General features: G+C 36.3%; 1 protein-coding gene across 2 annotated transcripts in view; it reads left to right on the top strand.

Annotated features, from left to right (window-relative positions):
• The window catches only part of ZNF800 (zinc finger protein 800), a 53,241-nt gene that overhangs the window by 1,951 nt on the left and 26,834 nt on the right, over positions 1 to 24,456 (top strand). For both annotated transcript variants that reach the window (XM_081102071.1, XM_081102072.1), the window contains exons 3-5: positions 5,991 to 6,086; positions 19,651 to 19,794; positions 22,224 to 23,919. In XM_081102071.1, coding sequence (XP_080958197.1) covers positions 5,991 to 6,086; positions 19,651 to 19,794; positions 22,224 to 23,919 — 1,936 coding nt within the window. The remainder of the gene's footprint in view (positions 1 to 5,990; positions 6,087 to 19,650; positions 19,795 to 22,223; positions 23,920 to 24,456) is intronic.

Here is a 24,456-nt window from a genome sequence, read left to right as displayed (position 1 = left end):
TTGATAAATGTGATCTGTAAACTATTGGTAGTTTTTCAACTTAGAAGTTTGATGTGCTTTGTCATAAACAGGCACAACTTAAAAGGAATCATTGAATACACACCACCTCCACACCCAATAAATGCTAACTTATTCTAGTTAAAGACAGGTGTTATTATTTTTGACCTAAAAGTTACTAGGACACTATACTTTTGCTTGCTTTTTGCTGGAGAATTTTAACTGTCCTAATGTACTCAGTTTTATCACAGTAGAGTTTAGAGTACTCTTTTGCTTAATGGGAAAAATTGGCCATGGTAAAGGGGAAGAACTTCCACTTTCAGAAAACCTTGGTACACTGGAGAATAAAATGTGTGCAATGGCGCTATCCCCACTGATTTGCTGAAAATCAGTAACACCTCTGCTAATACAACAGTTAATCCCATGACGGGATCCAGTTTCTATTCGCCTGTCCCCTTACCTATCGTAACTCTCAGCACCCTTTCACACTGCATATTTTGTGTATTATTTGAAGTGAAGATATGTTTTAGCAAGTGTTGAATGGAATTTACTAGTTTTGAAGTAGAAGGCTGTGAATGCCTTGTATCCCACTGACCTTTTATTTATTTTTTTTAAGAGTACTTCAAGTCATTTAGGTTGAACTAATAAATGAAATAATCTTATTCAAAAAGAAGTTCATTGATTCATTTTCTTGACAGGTTGTTATTAAGCACCAGCTAGGTGGCTAGACACTTTCCAGGCAATGGGAATAGAAGTGATGAACAAAACAGATAAGGTCATTCCCTTATAGGACTTTTGAGTGGAAAGAGGTAGACAGATAAAAGATGACCATATCTTATTTAGTGTATTCTGGTAATTAGAGTTTTCTAGAGACCTTAATGTAATTTTAAAGATGCTTTCCAAAGTTGAACTTTTTTTGTTAATCGTCACCCAAAGTTATTTTTTTCTGTTGTTTTTTTAGAGAGTGGAAGAGAGAGAGGGGACACACACACACACACACACACACACACACACACACAGAGAGAGAGAGAGAGAGAGAGAGAGAGAGAGAGAGAGAAACAAACATCGATGTGAGAGAGACACATTGATTGGTTGCCTCTGGCATGAGGCCTGACCTGGCCTGGGATCAAACCTGCAACCCAGGTATGTGCCCTTGGGCGGGCAGATGCTCTAACCACTGTACTGTGCCAGCCAGGGCTCTGGAGTTGAACTTTTAAATCTGTATTAGAACTTTTGTGATTCTTTTTCCCCCCCGTATTAACAAGAAATGAGATAAGTTGAGTTAATTAAAAAATTTCAACTTTCTTTTACCCTAAGCTTTCTATGCAGTTTTTGTTTCAGACTAGTAGGTCAAAAGTAGTTGGTATTTCTTTGCTTTCTTAGTTATAGTAATTAAACACTTTTTGAGCATTTAGTTCAGTGGAAGCTAGAAGTTTGTTAGCTTAGAGAGTAGTTAATTGACATTATTTCAGAGGAAAGTAGGTGCTGAGTGGGAGGATGTTTCCAGCACTGAGGGGAATATATTATGATAAAAGATGACATGATGTTTGAAACATTCTTTTAATTGGCTCTCCTGAGAAGTCTGTCCTGGTTTGGATTATGAATAGTGGGTAAGTTCCTTGGATGAGAGCAGTGGTTTCTGAGGAGGCCTTGATAGGATGGGTCAATTTGTAGTGAAAGGTGGTATTATAAGCCTGTCAGTGTATGTATTTTCTTAGTTATTTAAAATAAATATATATATTTCAGAGAGGAAGGGAGAAGGAAAGAGAGAAACATTTATGATGAGAGAGAATCATTGATCAGCTGCCTCCTGCTCGTACCCCACTGGGAGACTGACTGGGAATTGAACTGTGACCTGGTTCATAGGTTGACGCTCAACCACTGAGTCACACCTACTGGGCAGTTATTATTACTTTTTTAATTAAAATTTTTTAAAAATCCTCACTTGAGGATATGTTTATTGATTTTAGAGAGTTGAAAGGAGAGGGAGAGGGAGAGAGAGAGAGAAACAGATTGGTCATTTCCCGTATGCACACGACCAGGGATGGAACCCACACCTGGTTATGTGCCCTGACTGGGAATCGAACTGCCACCTTTTGGTGTACAGGACTGTGCTCCAATCAACTGAGCCACACTGGCCAGGGCCTTAGTTATATTTTAACCATGTTTTTTTTTTTTTTTGCTATAGAAAATTTTAAACATTCAATTGTAGAGGGAATGGTATAAGGAACCTGATATAACCATTGCACAACTCCCATCAGTTATCAATATATGGGCAATCTCTTTTCATGTCTATTCTCCCCTCCCCATGATTTCCTTCTTTACCTTACCCTCCAACTGCTCCAACACCCTCTATTATTTTTTTTTAAAATATATTTTATTGATTTTTTACAGAGAGGAAGGGAGAGAGATAGAGAGTTAGAAACATCCATGAGAGAGAAACATCGATCAGCTGCCTCTTGCACGCCCCCTACTGGGGATATGCCCGCAACCCAGGTACATGCCCTTGACCTGAATCGAACCTGGGACCCTTCAGTCCGCAGGCCGACGCTTTATCCACTGAGCCAAACCGGTTTCGGCACCCTCTATTATTTGAAAGCAACTCCCAGACATGATTAGTAGAAGGATCTTTTAAGGGGCTTGTTTTAAGGTAGGAGACAATACTCTATTTTTATTTTTATTCTGAAAGTGTGTTCTTGGAAGGATGTAAAGAAAGATGCTAATTTCTGAGGGTTTGGGTTTTTGGTTGGAGGGAGATGATGCTTGTTTTGTTTTTCCTAAATGGTTATATAACCTGATCTTGGGAGGGGATGACAGGATATGTAAAAAAATTTTATGAAAATATTAATAAAGTTTTTGTATTAATGAAGAACGACTAGTTTCTTAAATGGGAACTACACAGATGTGTATACAAGTGGATGCGTCCTTGCGTAACTAAGCTAATCCTGGGGTTATTTTGAATGGTATCTTAAAAGGTATATGTGTTCTGGTGATAGCAGTGTTCAAAGGTGATGGGTAACAAAATTTAGTTTAGCTTTAAAGTCAGATGTTGTCACATGGAATGGAAGTTGATGTATTATAGAAAGTTTTCTGGAGCTTGTACCTAGATGAGAGGGGGCTCTAAGGAGAAGTTTCCATTTTTTTCTTTATCCTTCCCTTATTTATTGCTGTTTTTTCATTCTCCCTTTCTAGAATTCTTGCCACAGAGCCAGACCTTGAAGCTTTTGGTTCTTTACAATTGTACCATTTTTACCTTGTGTAGTTATTACTCTTTTTAAAAACAGTTATGAGTTATAAAGTACAAGTACTGGAAAGAGATCTATCTAATCCAAATAAATGGTATTACCAGTCTATTTACAAACTTCTGATATTGGTTCTCTAAGGGTTGAATTCTACTTCTCTTGGATTTTGGAAAAGATTTCAGTTTTTGGTGTCAGGAAAGCAATTGATTTTGCACATGGTGGTGGTGATGATGGGGATAGAACATTTATTGAGCACTAAGTATATTCCAGGCTCTTTTTTGATCAGTTTACCGCTATTAGCTAATTTGATTCTCATACAATCCCCATTTTAGAGATGAGAAAAGAGTGGTCAGAGATTTTCATTTTCCTTGGTTGTATCTAGTAAATGGCAGAAAGAGAATTTCAACACAGTCCAGGTCTGGAGTCTTAATCAGTGCAGTTAGTGACAGTGTCAGATGTTCTCATGAGTTGTATTTGTGGCCCTAGCTGGTTTGGCTCAGCTGATAGAGCGGCGGCCTGTGGACTGAAGGGTCCCAGGTTTGATTCCGGTCAAGGGCACATGCCCAGGTTGCAGGCTCCATTCTCAGTGGGGGATGTGCAGGAGGCAGCCAATCAATGATTCTCTCTCATCATTGTTTCTATCTCTCCCTCTTCCTTCCTTTCTGAAATCAATGAGAAAAAAAAAAAGAGTTGTATTTGTGTATGTTCTGAATTCATTTAAAATACCCCTCTACTGTCTCTTAAAACTAGGAAAATTTTGCTTAATGAAATGGCTTGGTTTTGAGACATCGTTCCTCCCATTTGTGTACACTGAACATAAGCCTAAAAGAGAATCTAAGGCTGCAGAGTTTATATTCATAGGACTGCAGGCTTTAGCCCCTTATCAGAGCGCTAAATGCTGTCTGAGCCCAGGCCCTGAAGTAGTAGCAGCACACATGACTGAAGTAACCTTCCGTATCTCCCCACGCTGAGCAGATGATCCTGCATGAACATGGTAATTAATAGTTGAGTAAAACATTATAACATTAAAAAAAGAGGTAATTAAAGTGGCTGGTTTTCTCCAACATAACCTCCTCTCTTCATTGGATATCTGATAGAAAATTCAGTTTTCCTTTTCATTACCTTGTTTCATATTAACATCATCTAATTTATTGCATATTTATACAGCTAATCTGAGAATTTTGGAAAGCAGGGATCATCTAAACCTCTTTATATGAAAAAAAAATTAATTTTTAAAATGGGCATATTCTTACAAAAAATGTATACTTTCTCAAATGCACACGTATAAAAGCCCAGACTCTGAAGTACAAGTGAAGTGTGAGGCAGAAAGTGAAAATTGCCACCTTAACAGAATCTTTAAGTTTTGTTGGTAACCCGTCAGACCTTTTGTGTTTATATATACATGTATATGTTAAATTTATTTCTTTGTGTATGTATTGAAATATATATTAATATAAATGAGATGTTCTATAACCTGTTTTTTGTTGCTTAATCTATTATTGACATCCTTTGTTGTCAGTATATGTAGATCTAGCTCATGCTTTCTAACAGTAATCAGATTCTGCTGTATGGATGTTTATTAGTTTACTTAGTCGGGTTCTTTTTGAGACTCTTAGGTTGTTTGAAATTTTTCTCAGTTATTTACAGTGCTGCAGTGAATTCTTTTTAAATAAATAATTGTTGGAAGTATTACATATGCGCCCCCCCCCCCCCCCCGTGATCCCCATACAAGGTTTTTGGTTGATTACCTTCTACCCACCCACCCTCCCCCGCCTTCCCTCTGAGATTCTGCACTCTGTTCCATGCTTCAGGTCTCTGGATCTACTCTGTGCATCAGTTTATTTTGTTAGATTCCACATGTGAGGGATCATGTGATACTTGTCTTTCTCTGACTGACTTATTTCACTTAGCATGATATTCTCCAGGTCCCTCCATAGTGTCTCAAAGGGTAAGAGATTCTTCTTTTTTACTGCTGTATAGTATTCCATGGTATAAATGCACCACAGTTTTTTTATCACTCATCTTGCAGTGAACATTCTTGTACATCTATCATTGTGACCAGTTCTTTCCTTAGGCCAATGATGGCGAACCTATGACACGTGTGTCAGAGGTGACACGCGAACTCATTATTTTGGTTGATTTTTCTTTGTTAAGTGGCATTTAAATATATAAAATAAATATCAAAAATATAAGTCTTTGTTTCACTATGGTTGCAAATATAAAAAAATTTCTATATGTGACACGGCATCAGAGTTAAGTTAGGGTTTTTCAAAATGCTGACACGCCGAGCTCAAACGGTTCGCCATCACTGCCTTAGGCAGTGGTCTTTGAATTTTGCTCTCACAGTTGCCCAGAGAGCTGTACTAAATTGTCCAGAGGGTTTTGGAATGGTTTATGAGGTGTGGTTAGGCCATCATTGTCCTAAAACTTTGGTTAAATATAGTGGTTCCTCTCAAGGACAATAAAAAGGCAAACATGCCAAATATGTATTAAATAATACCAGGATAGGACAATCTTTGCATTTAAACTTATTATCTAGCTTTAAGTAGTCTTATTTTAGCCTTGAATTGAGAATGATTTTAGTTATTTTTCCCCATTATTTCATTTTGTCTTACAAAGATGGTGGTGAAATATATACAAGTGTGATTGTCTTTTACATGATTATAGCAAACCATTGTTTTTCTTCCATAGTAAGTGATTTAAATAACCCTTTTTTGTGGGGGTTGGGGGGGGTGTTTGTCTTCCATATAGTTTATATCCTGGAACCTGGAGATGCTCCTTTGTTACAGCAGCCACTACAGACATCCAAATCTGGTATTCAACAAATAATTGAGTGCTTTCGATCAGGTATGAATGATTTAGTATGTATTTTTTCAATCTTCACATAGTAGTTAAAAACTACCTAGAAATCTTTAGAAATAATTTTTTTAAAATTAAAATGTACACACTGTTTTAAAATATATTTTCAATGTATATTTAAAAAGTGGATGAATTAATATGTGATCTAGAGATTCTTTTTCAGTACTATATATTATATATTGGTTTTAAAAATAAACTTATTTACTATGGTTTAAAGAAATATATTATGTGGTATATCTGCTGATAAAGTGCCTCTTCCTCTTAAAGATTCATTGTTATTTTTTGACATATTCTTTATAAACTCTCAAAGGGCAGTAGTAAATTATATTGGGTTTTTATAAGTTTTAGAAGAGTGGGTTATTTACTCATGATGTCTCAGATGTCACTTGTCCTAGATTAATTACTTTATCATCTCTGTGACTCACCTTCTTCTGCTTAACCCTGGAGTTTATAGAGTTTTAATATCTATAATAGAGCACAAGATGGCTAAAATAAGTCAGCTACATTTGTTTAGTGTTTCTTTCCATTAGATTATTATAATAGATATATAAGTGTATTTGTGTAGTTGTAATTCATTGCTTTAAGGAGATGTTGCTTACTATATATAAATGATTGAGAGCTATTTATCAGTAAGATCTTAAGTTGCTGTGATTCTTATGATTCACTTGTTCACTTCAAGTGGATTTGGCTTCTCTGACATTGTAGACTATTGAGTCAAATATGAACAAGCAAACTGATGGACACCTAAAGGATTATCTTTTGTTATTTTATTTATCTTAATGAAATTATTAAGGTAAATACTAACTTATGTTAATATTTATCTTAATGAAAATATACTGAGATTCAAAAAAAAGATAATTTATGTGCAACCACATGCTCTGTATTGATGAGAACTTTTTTGATGTGCTTGTTTTTAAAACATTGTTAAGAAAAAACATATTAATTTATTTTAGGATTCTAAGAAATAAATTGTTTCTTAATCTAAAAAGTTTTTTTCTTTGACTCTTTAAGATCCATTATACTTTTCATCTATAGTCCTCATGGTATTGCTTTTATGTATATTTAATTTAGTAAATATTGTGTATATACCATATATCTGTGCTCAGGTTGGTTAGTGGTATAACCTAGGTGTTTCTTGTTGTTTTTTACTTTTGATAATTACCCTTTGCTAACAGTAATAATTGATAGACTAAATTCTCCTATGGTAAATACAATTAAAATTTTAGTTATTAGGGACTGTATTTAAATATATTTCTGGCATAACAGAATGGTTAATTTCTGTTTGTAGTAAGAGTTTCTGTTAGCTACTTTTAGTATAGCAATAAAATTTCTTTTTGTTCTTATATCATGGAAATGAAGGTAATAGCTTTTCACACTCAGTAATATTCCTTGCTTTTTAAAAATTCATAATATGGAATTAATAAGGTTACTTTCTACTACTTCAGTTTTATAGTGTTATTTGATTAAGAAGTTAGAATTGGTTCATTCATAAATGCTTTGTCTTATAAAAAATACCTTTTCAGCAAGATCCTATACTCAAAAAGTATATATTTTTTAATTTTTTGAAAGATGAATATAAATGAAATTATTTGTTCCTTGTTGAACTGTGGTCATATCTGTTTTCTGTGTTTGGCATTTCTTTATTGTCTAAGCCAGTGGTTTCCAATGTGGGGCACATGACCCACTGGGGGCAATTTGATTTTTAAGGGGGGCAATTCGAGAATGAGTTAGTAACAGTGAAATTTTTGCATTTCTTATGGTTCTAGGGGCCTCATAACACAGTATGTAAATATATATTGTGACATATTTATGCATTTCCATTCTCTATTATATGTTTTGAAACTTTATTTGCTATTTTTCATATCACTTCCTGTTTTTACTATTTTTTTAAACAATTTCTTAGTGATTTCTTCCTCAGTACTTCAGCTGTCCTTTCATTCTTTTATTTTTCTCTTTCATGGATGCCATGTTCTTTGGAAGCTGGTTGACACCAAGTTAATGGCCTTTTAGGCTTCTTTCACGTGAATAGGAGTTCACTTTTTGAATAATAATGATGTGTCACAGGGGGGCATCAGGATGTTAGAGATGCTTAGGTGGGGCGTGGCCAAATAAAGGTTGGGAACCACTGGTTTAAGCTAAAGAAAAGTGACTGAAATTTGTAGTATGTTCCTTTTAAAATGTCCCCAGCAGCCTGGCTGGTGTGGCTCAGTGATTGAGCATCAACCTATGAAATAGGAGATCACAGTTTGATTCCTGGTCAGAGCACATGCCCCTGTTGGGGGCTCAAGCACCAGTGTGGGCATGCAGGAGGCAGCCGATGAATGACTTTTCTCTCATCATTGATGTTCTATTTCTCTCCCTCCCTCTCCCTTTCTGAAATCAATAAAAATATATATAAAAATAAAATATCCCCAACAGATTTGCCTTCTCAGTTATTTTTTATTTAGGCAAATTGTGAAAATACTATAATTTTAATTCTTTAAGTACCCAATAATTTAAATTAGAGGTGATTTAGAAATATGCTGACTGATATAAGGAAACTAATTATGGATTTAAAAAGGAATTTCTTAGCCCTGGCTGGTTTGGCTCAGTGGATAGAGCGTCAGCCTGCAGACTGAAGGGTCCCAGGTTTGATTCTGGTCAAGGGCACATGCCTGGGCTGGGGGCTCGATCCCCAATAGGGGGCGTGCAGGAAGCAGCCAATCAATGGTTCTCTTTCATCACTGATCTTTCTCTCTCTCCCTCTCCCTTCCTCTCTGAAATCAATAAAAACGAACTTTTTACTTTATTAATGTATCTCATAGCTAAGCATTTTTAATTTCTTCAAGATAATCTCTTACATATCTGGATAATCTAAAGTCTATGGAGGTAGCTCTTCTTTAGCACTGAGGTGTTCAAGCTGTGCCTGACTAAAACCTTGGGAGGGTAAGATGGAAGTTTGGAGGGATTGAGATCTCTTCCCAACCTGAGATTTGCAGGTTCCTCCCAGTTCCTCTACTCCCAAGCCCGCCTTGAGTAACTCATCTCTTTCTAGGTTCTTTCCAATAAGCTGGGTCACACACATTGCATTTAAAGAACTATCATGGTGGTGTTATATATCTGACAGATATTTGAAGGTAAAACTCTGAAGTCCTTGCTTTTGTTCTTGTTAACCCTAGAGGCTAAGTCAGGTTGGTAGTAGTCATATTAGGATATCTACCTTTATCTTCAAGCTCAGGTAATTGTCTGCAGCTATGGTATCATCTCTATTTAAGTGACTCACCTTCTCCTGCCTACACTGGGCTGTTTGTGACCTGGTATTAATTCCTATCCAAGCTGGAAGTTCATAAAAGGCTGAAGGAGTTGACTCATTTTTAGGTCCACCCAACCCCATGTGTGCTGTACTACTGACTGCATGGCCAACTTTGACCCATTCTCTTTGCCTCACACTTCAGCTTTGCTCTAGCCTATGTTTCTGGCTTTAAATTACAAATCCTTCTTTACCTTTGGCTTTTTATTTCAGTGTGCTTGACTTGTAAATTAATTTGAATAGATTTTTCTTTTTTGGAATTGTGCTTGTGGCTTAAAAAAAATAAAGAAGTACAAAACAATATATAAAAATAAGTTTCTTTTTTCTCGGGCAACCACTGCTACATGGTTTGTGTCTTCTTCCAGAGACCTTCTGTGCATATACAAACATAAATTCCTCATTTTCTTCATAATATAAATGGTAGCCAAGTGTGCATATTATATATCTTTGCTTTATTAATAATACAATCCACTATTGTTTGACCTCCATAGATCTCTCTCTCTCTCTCTCTCTCTTTTTTTTTTTTTTTTAGAAAACTGTCTGTTTTGCTTCAATGTACAGATTTTCTACTCTGACATCCCTGATGGTTGGGTGATTGGAGACATGTCATTTGCTCTGAATCCCTGACTTGTGGTACCACCTTTACTGTACCCTGCTCTTTGCTGGAGCCTTGCCTTGGCTGTTATCCTCTAGGACAGGGGTGGGCAAACTTTTTGACTCGAGGGCCACAATGGGTTCTTAAACTGGACCGGAGGGCCGGAACAAAAGCATGGATGGAGTGTTTGTGTGAACTAATATAAACGGCCTGTGGGCCGTAGTTTGCCCACAGCTGCTCTAGGATCACTTCTGTAACTTGCTGTCTTCAAATTTCCCTCCTTTCTATTCACACTTGTATTTTAGCTTCCTTCCTTCCTGAGCTTTCTCCCTAAACTGAAATAAATATTTAAATAAAAATATTTATACTTTCATGAGACATTTATTAAAATGGATTTAATATTCTTTCTTAGTCTTTTAGTCTTATGGTAGAGGGAAAGCTATGTGTTATCTTAAGGTTAGAAATAGAAAAATAGGGAGAAAGGGAAGGATAATAACTTTGTCCAGTATTTAAAACTGCTTTAATATGAAGTTGACAACTTTTTAAATTCTTGAAATATATAATACTGTAAAGAGATAATGTATATTATAGGAAAAAGATTCTGCCTACAGAATACAATACAGCTATGTACAAGGCACAACATCTTTTTTGAATTTTAAGGAGGAATAAATCGTAGTGAAAATGAGAATTAGCTTTGTATATTTGCTATTGTCATTTTCCTTCTTTGAAGGTTTTTTTTTTCCTACTTAAAGCAACATTAATGTCAGTTTAGTATAAGATGTGACTGGGTGATGACGCCTCAGTCCTGTCTCTGTAAGCAAAGGAATTGTGATTTATCAGAGATATATAAGGGAGTGCCTTTTTTGTTTGTTGTTACATAGCAATTTTAGGAAATTTGCAATCTAGATATTTTAAAGATCAAATAGTTTTTGGATGAATAAAAAAATAGATTTGTTTGATTTGGTTTTTTTTGAATTCATCTTCAAAGCATGTTATTTGGGGCTACATTCCTAGGAGAGCAGCCATTATATTAGTCTGGGAATTTCTCAGGGGCATAGATCATACCCTTCACTTTCATGTCTCCAGTGAATTGTACTTGGTATTTAATAGGTGTTCAATAAATACCTGTTAAATTAAACTAAAAGATTCATCAATTAGGCACTAAAATAATTTTATTGTATTTATAAATTTATTGTATGTGGCAGTGTTCCACAATTACCCTTGTGATTTTTTAATTTTTATTTATTTTTTACATATTGTTAAAATATATTTTTATTGATTTCAGAGAGGAAGGGAGAAGGAGAGATAGAAACAATAGTGATGAGAGAGAATCATTGATTGGCTGCCCCCTGCAAACCCCCCAACTGGGGATTGAGGCCGCAACCTGGGCATGTACCCTGACCAGGAATCAAACTGTGACCTCCTGGTTCATAGGTTGACGCTCAACGACTGAGCCATGCCAGTTGGGTACCCTCGTGAGTTTTTTTAACCAAGCCTTGTAAGTGGTAGTTTTAAGATAACAATTTTAATTTTCTTAAGTTTTTCTACTTTTTATCTTTAAGTTCTTCTGTTAAGGCATGATTAGTTACAAATTTCTTTGATGCTTGTCTTGGAACTCAGAAGGTTTGGCAGGAGTTACAGATTTGCTTGCAATGCTGGGATGATATTCTGAAGACGGAGCTCATGTGTGAGTCAACAGTAAAGCCAGCAGTATACCATTTTATTTTGCCAGTTTATACAATGTATTTGGCATTAAGGAATAGCACCAGATAAACCCTTGATGAGATTTAATTAATTTTTATTACACACCTATTATGTGAGAATCTGAAATATACACTAATTAGTTAATTTCTAGGCATCAAAAACCATACCTTTTGGAGGACTGGTGTTTTGAAAAATACTGATTGGTGATCTGTGTAAGTAGTGTATAGTGATTTCTAAGATAATTAGGGTAAGAAAGAGGGAGGAAAAGGAATAATTAGGAGGAAGGCACCATGGCTTTCTCTTTTCCGGGATCAAGAGCTGTGGAAGAACTTTATGGTGCTGTCTAGATGACCATGTCTGTTGTCTCAGGTTTTAGCTATTTACGAAGGCACAATGGTTGGCTGTGTCTGATTATTAGCAGAGCAATTAGAAAATGGTAGCTGATTAAAATAAAGTTATTATACCCCCATGGGAAAAAAACAAAAAACCTTAAATGGCTACTGAAACTAACTTTGGGGAAAACGTGTTTTGTTTTGTTTTTGTCTGTATTTATGGAATTAAAAATTAAAAGTATTTTTCTCATTGGTAAAAAATGTTTAAATAGAATTAGAAAATCTTTTAGGTCCCTTTTTTGGATTTTTAGTCCACTCTACATAGGCTAGAAAAATCTTATTTATAGAGACTAGTGGCCCGGTGCATGAAATTTGTGCACATTAAAAGGGAATTAATTAGCGGAATTATTTTAACCCTTTTCGGTTCAACCTCGAGGCTGACTCGACAGACCAGGCGCTAGGAGCAGGTCCAATATCGAGCAATAAGAACATTAAAAAGTTCAACATTCAATCCCTTCAATTAATTTGGACCAGACTGTTTGAATTCCAAAAATAACATTGGACCGCAAAGGGTTAATATTGTTATTTGCCCTTTCTCTATAATAGAAGTGTGGGAGATGAAAGAAAATTAGTAAAATGTCTATGAAAATAATATAAATTTATTAATAAATAAACAGTAACAAAAGGATATAACAACAGGCATGATATAAAAACAATAAAAACATGAAAACAATAAAAACATGATATAACAACAACAGTGATGCAAACAATGACTGATAAAGTGATTAAACTTATTCTAATATCTCCCTGTACACCACATTAAGAGTGAAAACACTTTCAGAGTGCTTGACTAATTTCCCTTGTGATGAAGTATTTAGAACTTTAACGTCACATGCTCTTCAAACTCGAGAGAAAGCAACATATAACTGACCATGTGCAAAAATGGGTTCAGGTAGGAATATTCCTACTCTGTCTAGAGTTTGTCCTTGTGATTTATTAATAGTCATCACAAATGCTGGCATCACGGGAAACTGTCTTTGAATCAATTTAAATGGGAGGCTAGTGTCAGATGGGGACAAATTAATTCTTGGAATCAGAACAACCTCTCCCTCTGCAGATCCTGTTAATACTTCAGCTTCAATAATGTTAGGTCGTAATCTTTTTTTTTTTTTTAATATATTTTATCGATTTTTTACAGAGAGGAAGGGAGAGAGAGAGAGAGTTAGAAACATCGATGAGCGAGAAACACCAATCACCTGCCTCCTGCACATCTCCCACTGGGGATGTGCCCGCAACCCAGGTACATGCCCTTGACCGGAATCGAACCTGGGACCCTTCAGTCCGCAGGCCAATGCTCTATCCACTGAGCCAAACCGGTTTCAGCGGTCGTAATCTTTTGATAATAAATCTGGTACCATTACAAAGACCCCATTTACTATTGAGATTTCTCAATAGCATGATGATTGCACCCACTTTCAATTTTAATTTATGACATGGCATTCCCGAAGGAGTAATACTATTAAGAAATTCGATGGGAAAATTTTCCTTGTCAGCATCATCTGTTGAATCAATGGAATCATCACTCAAATATGTGTGAAAATCTCCATCGAGTATATCCAAAATTTTTTCATTTAATTTTTGAATATGCTCATTTTTTGGACAAAGAATTGCATATTTAGATGTATTTTTAATATTATCTGTAGGTACAGTATTTCCAAAGGTAGCTTCAATAATAGATCCATTACAAATCATTTCACAGGGGATTTCAATAATATCCATTCCTAAATGAAAACTGTTATCAAGTTTGCCATCTCCAAGTTTTACTAACCATCCACTATAAGCAGACTCCTCTGATCTAATATTTGTTGTAAGAGACAACTTTCTGAAACATCCCCAAACATTGCAATACTTTAAACTCATTTGTACTATGGCCGATTGCATATCATGCCGTACAATACTGAGACATTGTGGAAAATCCCCTCCAAGAAGAACTTTACCACCAAATACAACATTCAAATTCATAATTTCTCTTAGTAATCTGTCTATGGCGTTTATAGCATGACTTGATGCCATAGTGTATTCATCAATAATGAGAAGTTGGGCCTTTTAAATAGTTTTAGCAACTTCACTGTTTATATCGAGTCTAAAAATTGAAATTTCATTTATGGAATGGGTAATTTATATTGGGAATGAAAGGTCCTTCCACCAAGAAGTAAATTTGCAGCAATTCCTGTAGATGCTGTGGGTAAAACAGTACCACCATGACCTCTAATATAATGTATTAAAACTTTATAAAGATATGCCTCCACACTCTGAGGGCTGGTTCCTGCCTCAGACCTCGCCCTCCTCGCCAGCCTTGGCAAGGCGACCCAGGACTCAGTGCGTCCATGCTCTGAGGGCCAGTTCCTGCCTCAAACCTCGCCCTTACCGGAAGCAGCTCAGGGAGGGCACAGCTGTTGCTAGGAGGACCCAGGACTCAGTTGCGTCCACACGCTGAGGGCGGGTTCCTGCCTGAAACCTCACCCTTGCGGGAAACAGCTCAGGGAGGGCACAACTGTTTCCAAGATGACCCCTGCAGGACTGACTTCCTTCCGGTTGGTTGAGCTTCGGATGTGAGGCGTTACACCCAGGGTTTTTATATAAATAGATGGTTTTCTTAAACATATAAAGAAAGCTCTTCAACTGGGAATATATTGGTGAGCATTAAAGATCTCTTCTCTGTTCTTTTAGAGCTTCCAGGTAAATGGGGATACAGAAAAGTAATTAACTATAAGGTAGGGGGCTAATAATATCGATGTATAGGATACTATGAGGGTATAGATGAAAAATTCTTCACAAAAGTAATAGGAGGGGTCAAAGAGGTTTCCTGGAGAATGTGACATATAACCTGAGATCTGAAGGATTACAAGTGAGTCAGACCAGGGAAATGGAAGAATTCATAAGAGAGAGAAAAAAAGGTGAAGGGCTGAAAAGTAAGAGAGATAGAATTTGGTATATCCGTCAACCTGAAAGACATTTAGTATGCCTGGATCAACACAACTGTTTTGTATGTGTGAGTGTGCAGAGGTGGGGGGAGGTGGGAGTAGGGGAGCCTTTGTGATCAATAATTAAGGTTGATTAATTAGAGCCAAATACTTTTCTGGTTTTGGATGCTTATTGGGCACTCTAAACTGAGTATTACTCTATAACTAGAAATATATGAGAAATTGGTATTGGTTTTTTTAATGGTCGATTGAGAGCCTGGTAGACAGTGATATGTCTGATTTACTAGTAGGAATGCAGTCTTGTATTTTTACAAGTAGCTTTTTAAAAATGTATAACCTCATGCTGTACTTTTTATGTAACTCTTCAGTTGAATTCTTATGTTAACCTAGTTCAGGTTATTTTTGTGTTCCTCTTCAGCCCTTTTTGACGATCGTTACAGGCAGAGTTGGATCTTTAGTGTAGGTCTTTTTTTTTTTTCTTTCTTTTAAAAAAAAATATTTTATTGATTTTTTTACAGAGAGGAAGGGAGAGAGATAGAGAGTTGGAAACATCGATGAGAGAGAAACATCAATCAGCTGCCTCCTGCACACCTCCCACTGGGGATGTGCCCGTACCAAGGTACATGCCCTTGACCGGAATCGAACCCGGGACCCTTCAGTCTGCAGGCCGACACTCTATTCACTGAGCCAAACCGGTTTCGGCTTTAGTGTAGGTCTTGAAGGTCTGACACTCTATTCATTGAGCCAGACCGGTTTCGGCTTTAGTGTAGGTCTTGAAGGTCTTTTAATTAGAATTAAGCTGCAAAAAGTTTTTATGTGTTCTTCCTACTGGTACTACACTCAGCAATACTTCCTGAGAACTTTATGTAGATTAGTAGAGAAGTTTATATAAAGTACTTTTTTTAGTCTACCACTTATATTTTGTCAGCCACTTAGGAGTTTAACTGTGAACTAGAAATAGAGTAGCAGTTTATTGCCAATATATTTTGTAATGTGAAATGGACTATGCAAATAAGTGTGTATGTATGTACATACACACACACACATATGAGTTTACTTTTTTATAAAGAATAATACCCAGGCTATCTTCTGAATCTTTTTAAATTTATGTTTTCTGATTTTGTGATAATATGGTCTAGTACAGTGGTTCTCAACCTTCCTAATGCTGCAACCCTTTGATACAGTTCCTCATGTTGTGGTGACCCCCAATTTCATTGTTACAAATTGACCATAATTAAAGCATAGTGATTAATCACCAAAACAATATGTAATTATATATGTGTTTTCCGATGGTCTTAGGCGACCCCTGTGGAAGGGTCGTTCAAGCCCCAAAGGGGTCACGACCCACAGGTTGAGAACCGCTGGTCTAGTAGAATAAACATTAATTTATATTTGGGAAGGGGTAGAAATTATTTCATCTATAATAATAAAAGAGTAATATGCTAATTAGACTGGCTGTCCTTCCAGATGTCCTTCTGGACGACCTTTCAGACAAAGCTGGGACTTCGAGGGAAGCTTGGGTCCCGGGTGCCAGAGGGAAGCCAGTACTGGCAGCTAGGGAAAGGGAGGCCTACTCATGCATGAATTTCGTGCATTTTGCCTCTAGTTATTTTTATTTATATATATATATATATATATATATATATATATATATATATATATATATATATATTTTTTTTTTTTTTCCAATAGAAACCCAAATGTATAATTTGGGGTGGATTTAGGTTCATATCTGCTTTAATAATTTCTCCAAGATAGGTTTGGTTTGTTCATTTTAAATATGGATGAGTCAAAGTGCAAAGATTATACAGCTCTTTAAGGTCACATGACTATCAAAATTGGAACCTCTAAAGACAGTAAAGTTCTGATAATCTGCTAATCCAGTGGTTCTCAACCTTGGCTGCACATTAGAATCACCTGGGAATCTTTTTAACATCCTGATTTCTCGGCCTTATCCTCTGGAAATTCTGTCTCTTTGTTACTAATGTTGTGGCCCCACCCCATAACAAAGAAACAGAATTTCCAGAGGATGAGGCCCAGAAATCAGGATTTTAAAAAGATTCCCAGGTGATTCTAATGTGCAGCCAAGGTTGAGAACCACTGTGCTAATCAATCTTTTTTCAGTAGAATTTTGACAGTTGGTCTATTTTCAAAATGATGATAAAATACAAAATTATGATATGAAAATTAAATGTAAACAGATTGCAAAGATTAAATCAGAAATATTTTTATGGACCCGCCAATATTAATTATATTAGTAAGATTGTGTTTACTCTTTAGTAGTTCCAGAGCTTACACAGAGAGTCAAATAGTTGTTGAATGAAAGAACACTTTACACCTAGATGGTCTTAAAGGTATTTCTCAGGACACTTTTGTTTTTAATTTAAATCAATATTATCATTTCCTTTTATTTGAGAAAACTGAAGGCTCGTTAATTAGTAAAGCATTGTAGGTCAATTTTTTCAATTTATCTATGGCAATGACCTGTAGGAAGTAGTGACAGAAGACCTTCCAGTTGTGTTTTATTCCTGGTGGTTGTTTTTATTTTAAAGATTAGATGCTTGCTGCCATTTATTTTTTCTCTGCCTTTTGATATTTTGACACAATGGTTAGAATCCATAGATCACTGTCACTTCTTTAACGAATATTTATTGAGCACTATTAGAGCTGAATACTTTGTAGTTATCAGTAAGACATACTTGGTCTTGGCTGATTTGGAGTTTATAATCTTAGTGGAGAAAGGCAGGCTTTAAACTAGTATGTCAATATTGAATTAATTGCAATTGGGGTAACTTTTTGAGGGGAAAAAGGTTTTGAGTAAATTTATAGTGGTGTCAAGAGGCTTAAACAAAATTCAAAATTATGGACAAGATCTACTCTCACATTAAATGGCCATAGTCCTTTGTTGGCCCAGAATCTGAAGTAATTTGAGCTGATTTAAAAAAGAAAAGTCACAGACAATCCTGTGACACAGTTTTGACTTTTTTTCTTTTCTTTTTTTTTTAAAATTTTGATTTCAGAGAGGAAGGGAGAGGAAGTGAGAGATAAAAACAATGAGAGAGAATCATTGATCCGCTGCCTCCTGCAAGTCCCACATTGGGGATTGAGTCTGCAACCTGGGCATTTGCCCTGACTGGGAATCAAACCTGCGACCTTCTGGTTCATAGATCAATGCTCAACCACTGAGCCATGCTGGCTGGGCAGTTTTGATTTTCTTTAAGGAATCGGGAAAATGTGTTACAAAACTCCATGTTCACTTCCTAATGCCGAAGTACGCTTGAAGAACCAGAGCAAAACTTTGGCAGAGAGTGGGAGGGGATGGGGACATTTAATTTTTCTGTCCCACTCCAGATCTATAGAATCAGAATTTCTGAGGGTGGATCACATGCATCTTTATTCCCAGGTCATTTTGCTGATCAAACAAGTAGATGTTGGGACCACTGTTGGGATATCCCAAGAATTGATTGACTTCAGAATTAGAAAAATAGCATCAATTTTAGTTGTCCTTATATCCAAACTAGTGGCCCAGTGCATGAAATTCGTGCACATTAAAAGGGGATTGATTATAGGAAATATTTTAATATTGCTATTTGCCCTTTCTCTATAATAGAAGTGTCAGAAAAAGAAAATAAGTAAAATGTATATGAAAATCTTCCTCCTGTCAGAGTCTGGGGAGTGCTGCGGGACTCAGAGTTAAGTCCCCGCACACTCGCGGAGCCTCAAAATCGCACAATACCCAGACCCAACTGGCCCCACCCTCACTGGGTGAGATCCAGACCCAGCTGGCTCCACCCTTGTCAAGCCCTGCTGGGTGGGGGACGCAGCCTCAGGTCCCCTGTCAAGCCCTGCCGGGTGGGGGGCGCAGGCTCAGGTCCCCCAGCGCACCCTCAGGTCCCCTGGCCTGGTGCCGGGGCGAGGGGAGCGGCCTGAGGTCCCCCGTCAAGCCCCTCCAGGTGGGGGGTGCAGCCTCAGGTCACCCAGGCTAGCATGGGGGGTGTGCCTTGAAGTCCCTGTCAAGCCCCATGGGTAAGGGGTGCAGCCTGAGGTCCCCTGTCAAGCCCCGCCAGGCGGGGGGCGCGGCCTCAGGTCCCACGGCCCCACACCGGGGCATGGGGTGCGGCCTGAGGTCCCCTGGCCCAGCACTGGGGTGAGGGGCATGGCCTGAGGTTCCCCCAGCCTGGCACCAACATGGAGGGCGCTGCCTGAGGTCCCCCAGCCTGGTGCCAGGGCCAGGGGCGGGGGTCATGGCCTGAGGTCTCTTGTCAAGCCCCACCTGGCGAGGGGCACAGCCTCAGGTCCCTGCTGATTGCTCATTAAGGCTCATTGCTGGAACTCGGCCTCCGCTGTGAGCGCAGCGTCTTGTGTTATGGAATCTTTGCCTCTCTGGGTGCAGCCATCTTGACGGTTATGGCCTGATGGTCAATTTGAATATTCCCTCTTTATTAGAAAAGATTGAAGGATTTTTGAATAAAACTTAGTTTATAAATAAATTGTGAATAATACACTGTGGTAATAATTGGAAATGTCTATATAACATTTTTAACAAGTAAAACTGCACTTTTGGATTCTCAACAATGGTTGTTCAGTTTAAAAGTACATATTGAAGTTACCTTTTGTGTAAAGTTTTCTTTTTTTCCCCCCTCCTTAGGAACTAAACAACTGAAACACATTTTATTAAAAGATGTGGACACTATCTTTGAATGTAAATTATGCCGAAGTCTCTTCAGAGGATTACCAAATTTAATTACCCACAAAAAATTCTACTGCCCACCAAGTCTCCAGATGGATGACAGTAAGTTTCAGTCATTTATTCACTTATGCATTTTACAATTAAGTATTCTTATATTATAACTACGTTTGTGTTAAATTATGGATATCCATTTATGGATAATTTAATGATAGAGAATAAAATTAAATACATGACTCAGTGTATATTTAGTTTCTTAGATATGGACTTTTATACTTGTGCTTTTCACTTGAATTTTCCTATAGATATATGAGGTTAGATTTATGAGTATATTTATTTGTATTAAAATAGTGAATATTGTTTTTGAATGTTCATATGGATCATATAGTTTATAGTCAGGATTTATGTAAATTATAATACTAATTCTTGAAGGGAATATTGGTATTTTTCTTCTTTAACATCTTGTTACCAGATATGACTGATAATTTACTAAGATTCCTCTTTAGTAATGAGAAGGTTGGGAATAGAGCAAAGAAAGAATGAGTAAATGATTTCATGGGAGTGTTAATCTTTCTACTGTTTTCTGGGTCTTGATTTGAAGATCAATTTTGTTCTCCGTGAAATTTATTTAGATCAGTCATTTTACCAGAAATTAGATTGTGTTATGGGCTAACTTGAGATCTGAAATAGCTTAATGTGAGGAATGCAGATAGTAGGCCAATAAAGTGTTTGTGGAACCAAATGTTTGTTGAATTAAGTGTATTGCCCCTGTATAATTAGGTTGCTGTAATGGTGTTATTTTCTTGCTTTAAAGAACTCATGTAAATTCCTTAAAATATTTTAGTAATAGCTTACTTTCATAATTTTTGTTCAGGGATTTAACTCTTTGTGGGTTTACAAAATATAGAACTTGTTTTGCCAGTGTGATACTATATTGCATTATGGATTTTGTGCGTTTTTCAACTTAAACTTTTTGGGATGGGATTGAAATACAAACTTCAAATATCAGCATGAGACTGATTTAAAGCATTATAAGACATAAGTGAAATAAAAATTTCATATTTGGATACTGCTGTTAGAGCTACATACTATTTTTTAATTGAGACATAAATGAAAAGATTATAAAAAGATATCATTGAGATATAAATGAAAAGTCTATAAATACTAGTTTCAAATCTAACTTTTTAATTAAAGTACCATTAAAAATAAATTAATCCCTAACTGGTTTGGCTCGGTGGATAGAGTATCGGCCTGCGGACTGAAGGGTCCCAGGTTTGATTCCGGTCAAGGGCATGTGCCTTGGTTGTGGGCATGTCCCCAGTGGAGGGTGTGCAGGAGGCAGCTGATTGATGTTTCTCTCATTGATGTTTCTGGCTCTCTATCCCTCTCCCTTCCTCTCTGTAGAAAATCAGTGAAATATATTTAAAAATAGATTAATTTTCTGGTAGTTAATCCTTTTTATTTTTTAGTATGACTTAGGGAAATACAGGGTGTGGCAAAATTAGGTTTACAGTTGCAAGTATGTGAAATGAGTTTATTCTTATATTATTATTTATTAATTATTGTATTATTTCCATACAAACAACTTTTGCCCAAATGCTGTAGGTAAATGGATTTACAGGATTATTGTGCTCTCTTCTTGGCAATACTCATTCTAGAGATACTGTTGTGAAAGTGTTATTCTTCTTGTAGACACTTCATCCATTTTATAAAGGAAGTACATGAGAAGAGCTATATTGAATCATATCTTGTTTTCTAAACCGATAATTTGATGCTATATTTAATAAGTAACAGCTAGAATTTAGAGTTGTATGTGGAAACCTAACTAGTGTTAAGACAACTCTGTTCCAATAGTAATATTTAGTTGCCTATAGAGGGTGTAATTATTGTACAAGTAAATAAAACTAACTGTTTTTGGAATAAATCTATAGTTTTTAATCATTTGTTTTAATAGAATTGTTTCATGTTAAGGAGACACATAATAGGACTGGGTTTAGCAAATACTTCTATATATCATGTTACTCATGTTTTTATATTTTCCTACAAATTTTCTTTTTCCTTTCCATAAGTATGTCTCCATGCAACTAGAATAGTTAATTTGTTATGGATAAGTTTAATGCTGTTATATTTTCTAAAAAAATTATTTTTATATGTAGTAACATACTTTATTATGTTTTATCCATTTTGGGTAATGAGAACTTTGATTGCCTAAAAATATGAAATATTTTATTGTTTAGGATGCCCATGTGCTTATATATTTTATATTAAGGGCACTTAAAAGTGGAAGTAGCTCGTCTGTTGCATCTATTTCTTATCATTTGCATACTATGCTGAGGTCTTAAAGCAAATTTTTGTTTAATACTAGTTTTTATCTTCATAAAATACTGAAAAGAGATATTGCTGTAATGAAAATGAACATGAACCAGAAATATAAATTTTAAGATAGCCATTCATAATACATTAAAAAATATTAGAAGGCTATTTATAGCAGGCTAATTATTCCAGATTAAAATGTTGTTATTTTTTCTTAACAGACCTTCCTGATGTAAATGATAAACAAAGCCAAGCCATAAATGATCTCCTAGAAGCCATATATCCAAATGTGGACAAGCGAGAATATATTATTAAGCTAGAACCCATAGAAACTAATCAAAATGCAGTGTTTCAGTATATTTCAAGGACTGATAATCCTACTGAAGTCACAGAGTCAAGCAGTACTACTCCTGAACAAACTGAAGTTCAAATACCAGAAAGTGACACTGAACCTTCTAAAACAGTACCAGTTACAGTTACAGAGGTGGAAACTGTAGAGCCCCCTCCTGTTGAGATGGTTACAGATGAAGTTGCACCCACATCTGATGAACAACCTCAGGAATCACAGGCTGACTTAGAAACTTCTGACAATTCTGATTTTGGTCACCAGTTGATATGTTGTCTTTGTAGAAAAGAATTTAATTCCAGACGAGGTGTTCGTCGTCACATTCGAAAAGTACATAAGAAAAAGATGGAAGAATTAAAAAAGTACATTGAGACACGAAAGAATCCAAACCAAACCTCTAAAGGACGCAGTAAGAATGTTCTAGTTCCATTAAGTAGGAGTTGTCCAGTATGTTGTAAATCATTTGCTACAAAAGCGAATGTAAGGAGGCATTTTGATGAAGTTCATAGAGGACTAAGGAGGGATTCAATTACTCCTGATATAGCAACAAAGCCTGGGCAACCTTTGTTCCTGGATTCTGTTTCTCCTAAAAAATCTTTTAAGACTCGAAAACAAAAGTCGTCTTCAAAGGCTGAATACAATTTAACCGCATGCAAATGCCTCCTTTGCAAGAGGAAATATAGTTCACAAATAATGCTTAAAAGACATATGCAAATGGCCCACAAGATTACTCTTTCTGGGACAAACTCTAAAAGAGAGAAAGGCCCTAATAATACTGCCAACAGTTCAGAAATAAAAGTTAAAGTTGAACCAGCAGATTCTGTAGAATCTTCACCCCCTTCCATTACCCATTCTCCACAGAATGAATTAAAGGGAACAAATCATTCAAATGAAAAAAAGAACACACCGGCAGCACAGAAAAATACAGTTAAACAAGACTCTGAAAGCCCTAAATCAGCCAGTCCGTCTGCTGCAGGTGGCCAGCAAAAAACCAGGAAACCAAAACTTTCAGCTGGCTTTGACTTTAAGCAACTTTACTGTAAACTTTGTAAACGTCAGTTTACTTCCAAACAGAACTTGACTAAACACATTGAGTTGCACACAGATGGGAATAACATTTATGTTAAATTCTACAAGTGCCCTCTTTGCACTTATGAAACTCGTCGGAAGCGCGATGTGATACGACATATAACTGTGGTTCATAAAAAGTCATCCCGCTACCTTGGGAAAATAACAGCCAGTTTGGAGATCAGAGCTATAAAAAAGCCCATTGATTTTGTTCTAAATAAAGTGGCAAAAAGAGGCCCTTCGAGGGATGAAGCAAAACATAGCGATTCAAAACATGATGGCACTTCTAACTCTCCTAGTAAAAAGTATGAAGTAGCTGACGTTGGTATTGAAGTAAAAGTCACAAAAAACTTTTCTCTTCACAGATGCAATAAATGTGGAAAGGCATTTGCCAAAAAGACTTATCTTGAACATCATAAGAAAACTCATAAGGCAAATGCTTCCAATTCACCTGAAGGAAACAAAACCAAAGGCCGAAGTACAAGATCTAAGGCTCTTGTCTGGTGAGGAACAGTTAACAGAGTTTTGCTTTTTTCTCCCCATCGAACTAAAAAAATCATTTGACCATAATTTATAGGTGATTCCATTTTAACACATTTGCTTCCATATATCTTATGGCAATGGGAACTGCAAGAGTGATGCACATATTGCATTTCCTCTTCAGTGACCTTTATTCCAGTGGCTTGGGAACAAAAGTTAACTTCAGAACTTATCGTCCACAGGACAATGCAATATAGTTAATAGGTAGATGGCACAGGGTCAGTGCTTTCCTCTCTGTGTTGTAAAATAATACATTTATATTGGCTTATGTTTACAGTAGAAGTCTTCTGTTCAACTTTGCACAGGTTTAATTTGATTCAGTGACTTAGTCTACTAATAAATGCATTGTAGAAAAGTTAAATATATTAGAATGAATTTGTGAAGGCGATAATTATAGGAAAAAAGTCCTTTGAGGCACTGTAATGTAAAAATTAATCTGTGACAGCTAAATAAAGTGCTGCACTCAGAAAAAAACTCCCCAAATTGAATTTAAAATGATT

The sequence above is a fragment of the Myotis nattereri genome, assembly GCF_964212035.1.
Source record: "Myotis nattereri genome assembly, chromosome: 11".
Lineage (NCBI taxonomy): Eukaryota > Metazoa > Chordata > Mammalia > Chiroptera > Vespertilionidae > Myotis > Myotis nattereri.
This window is presented reverse-complemented; position numbering and strand designations above follow the sequence as displayed.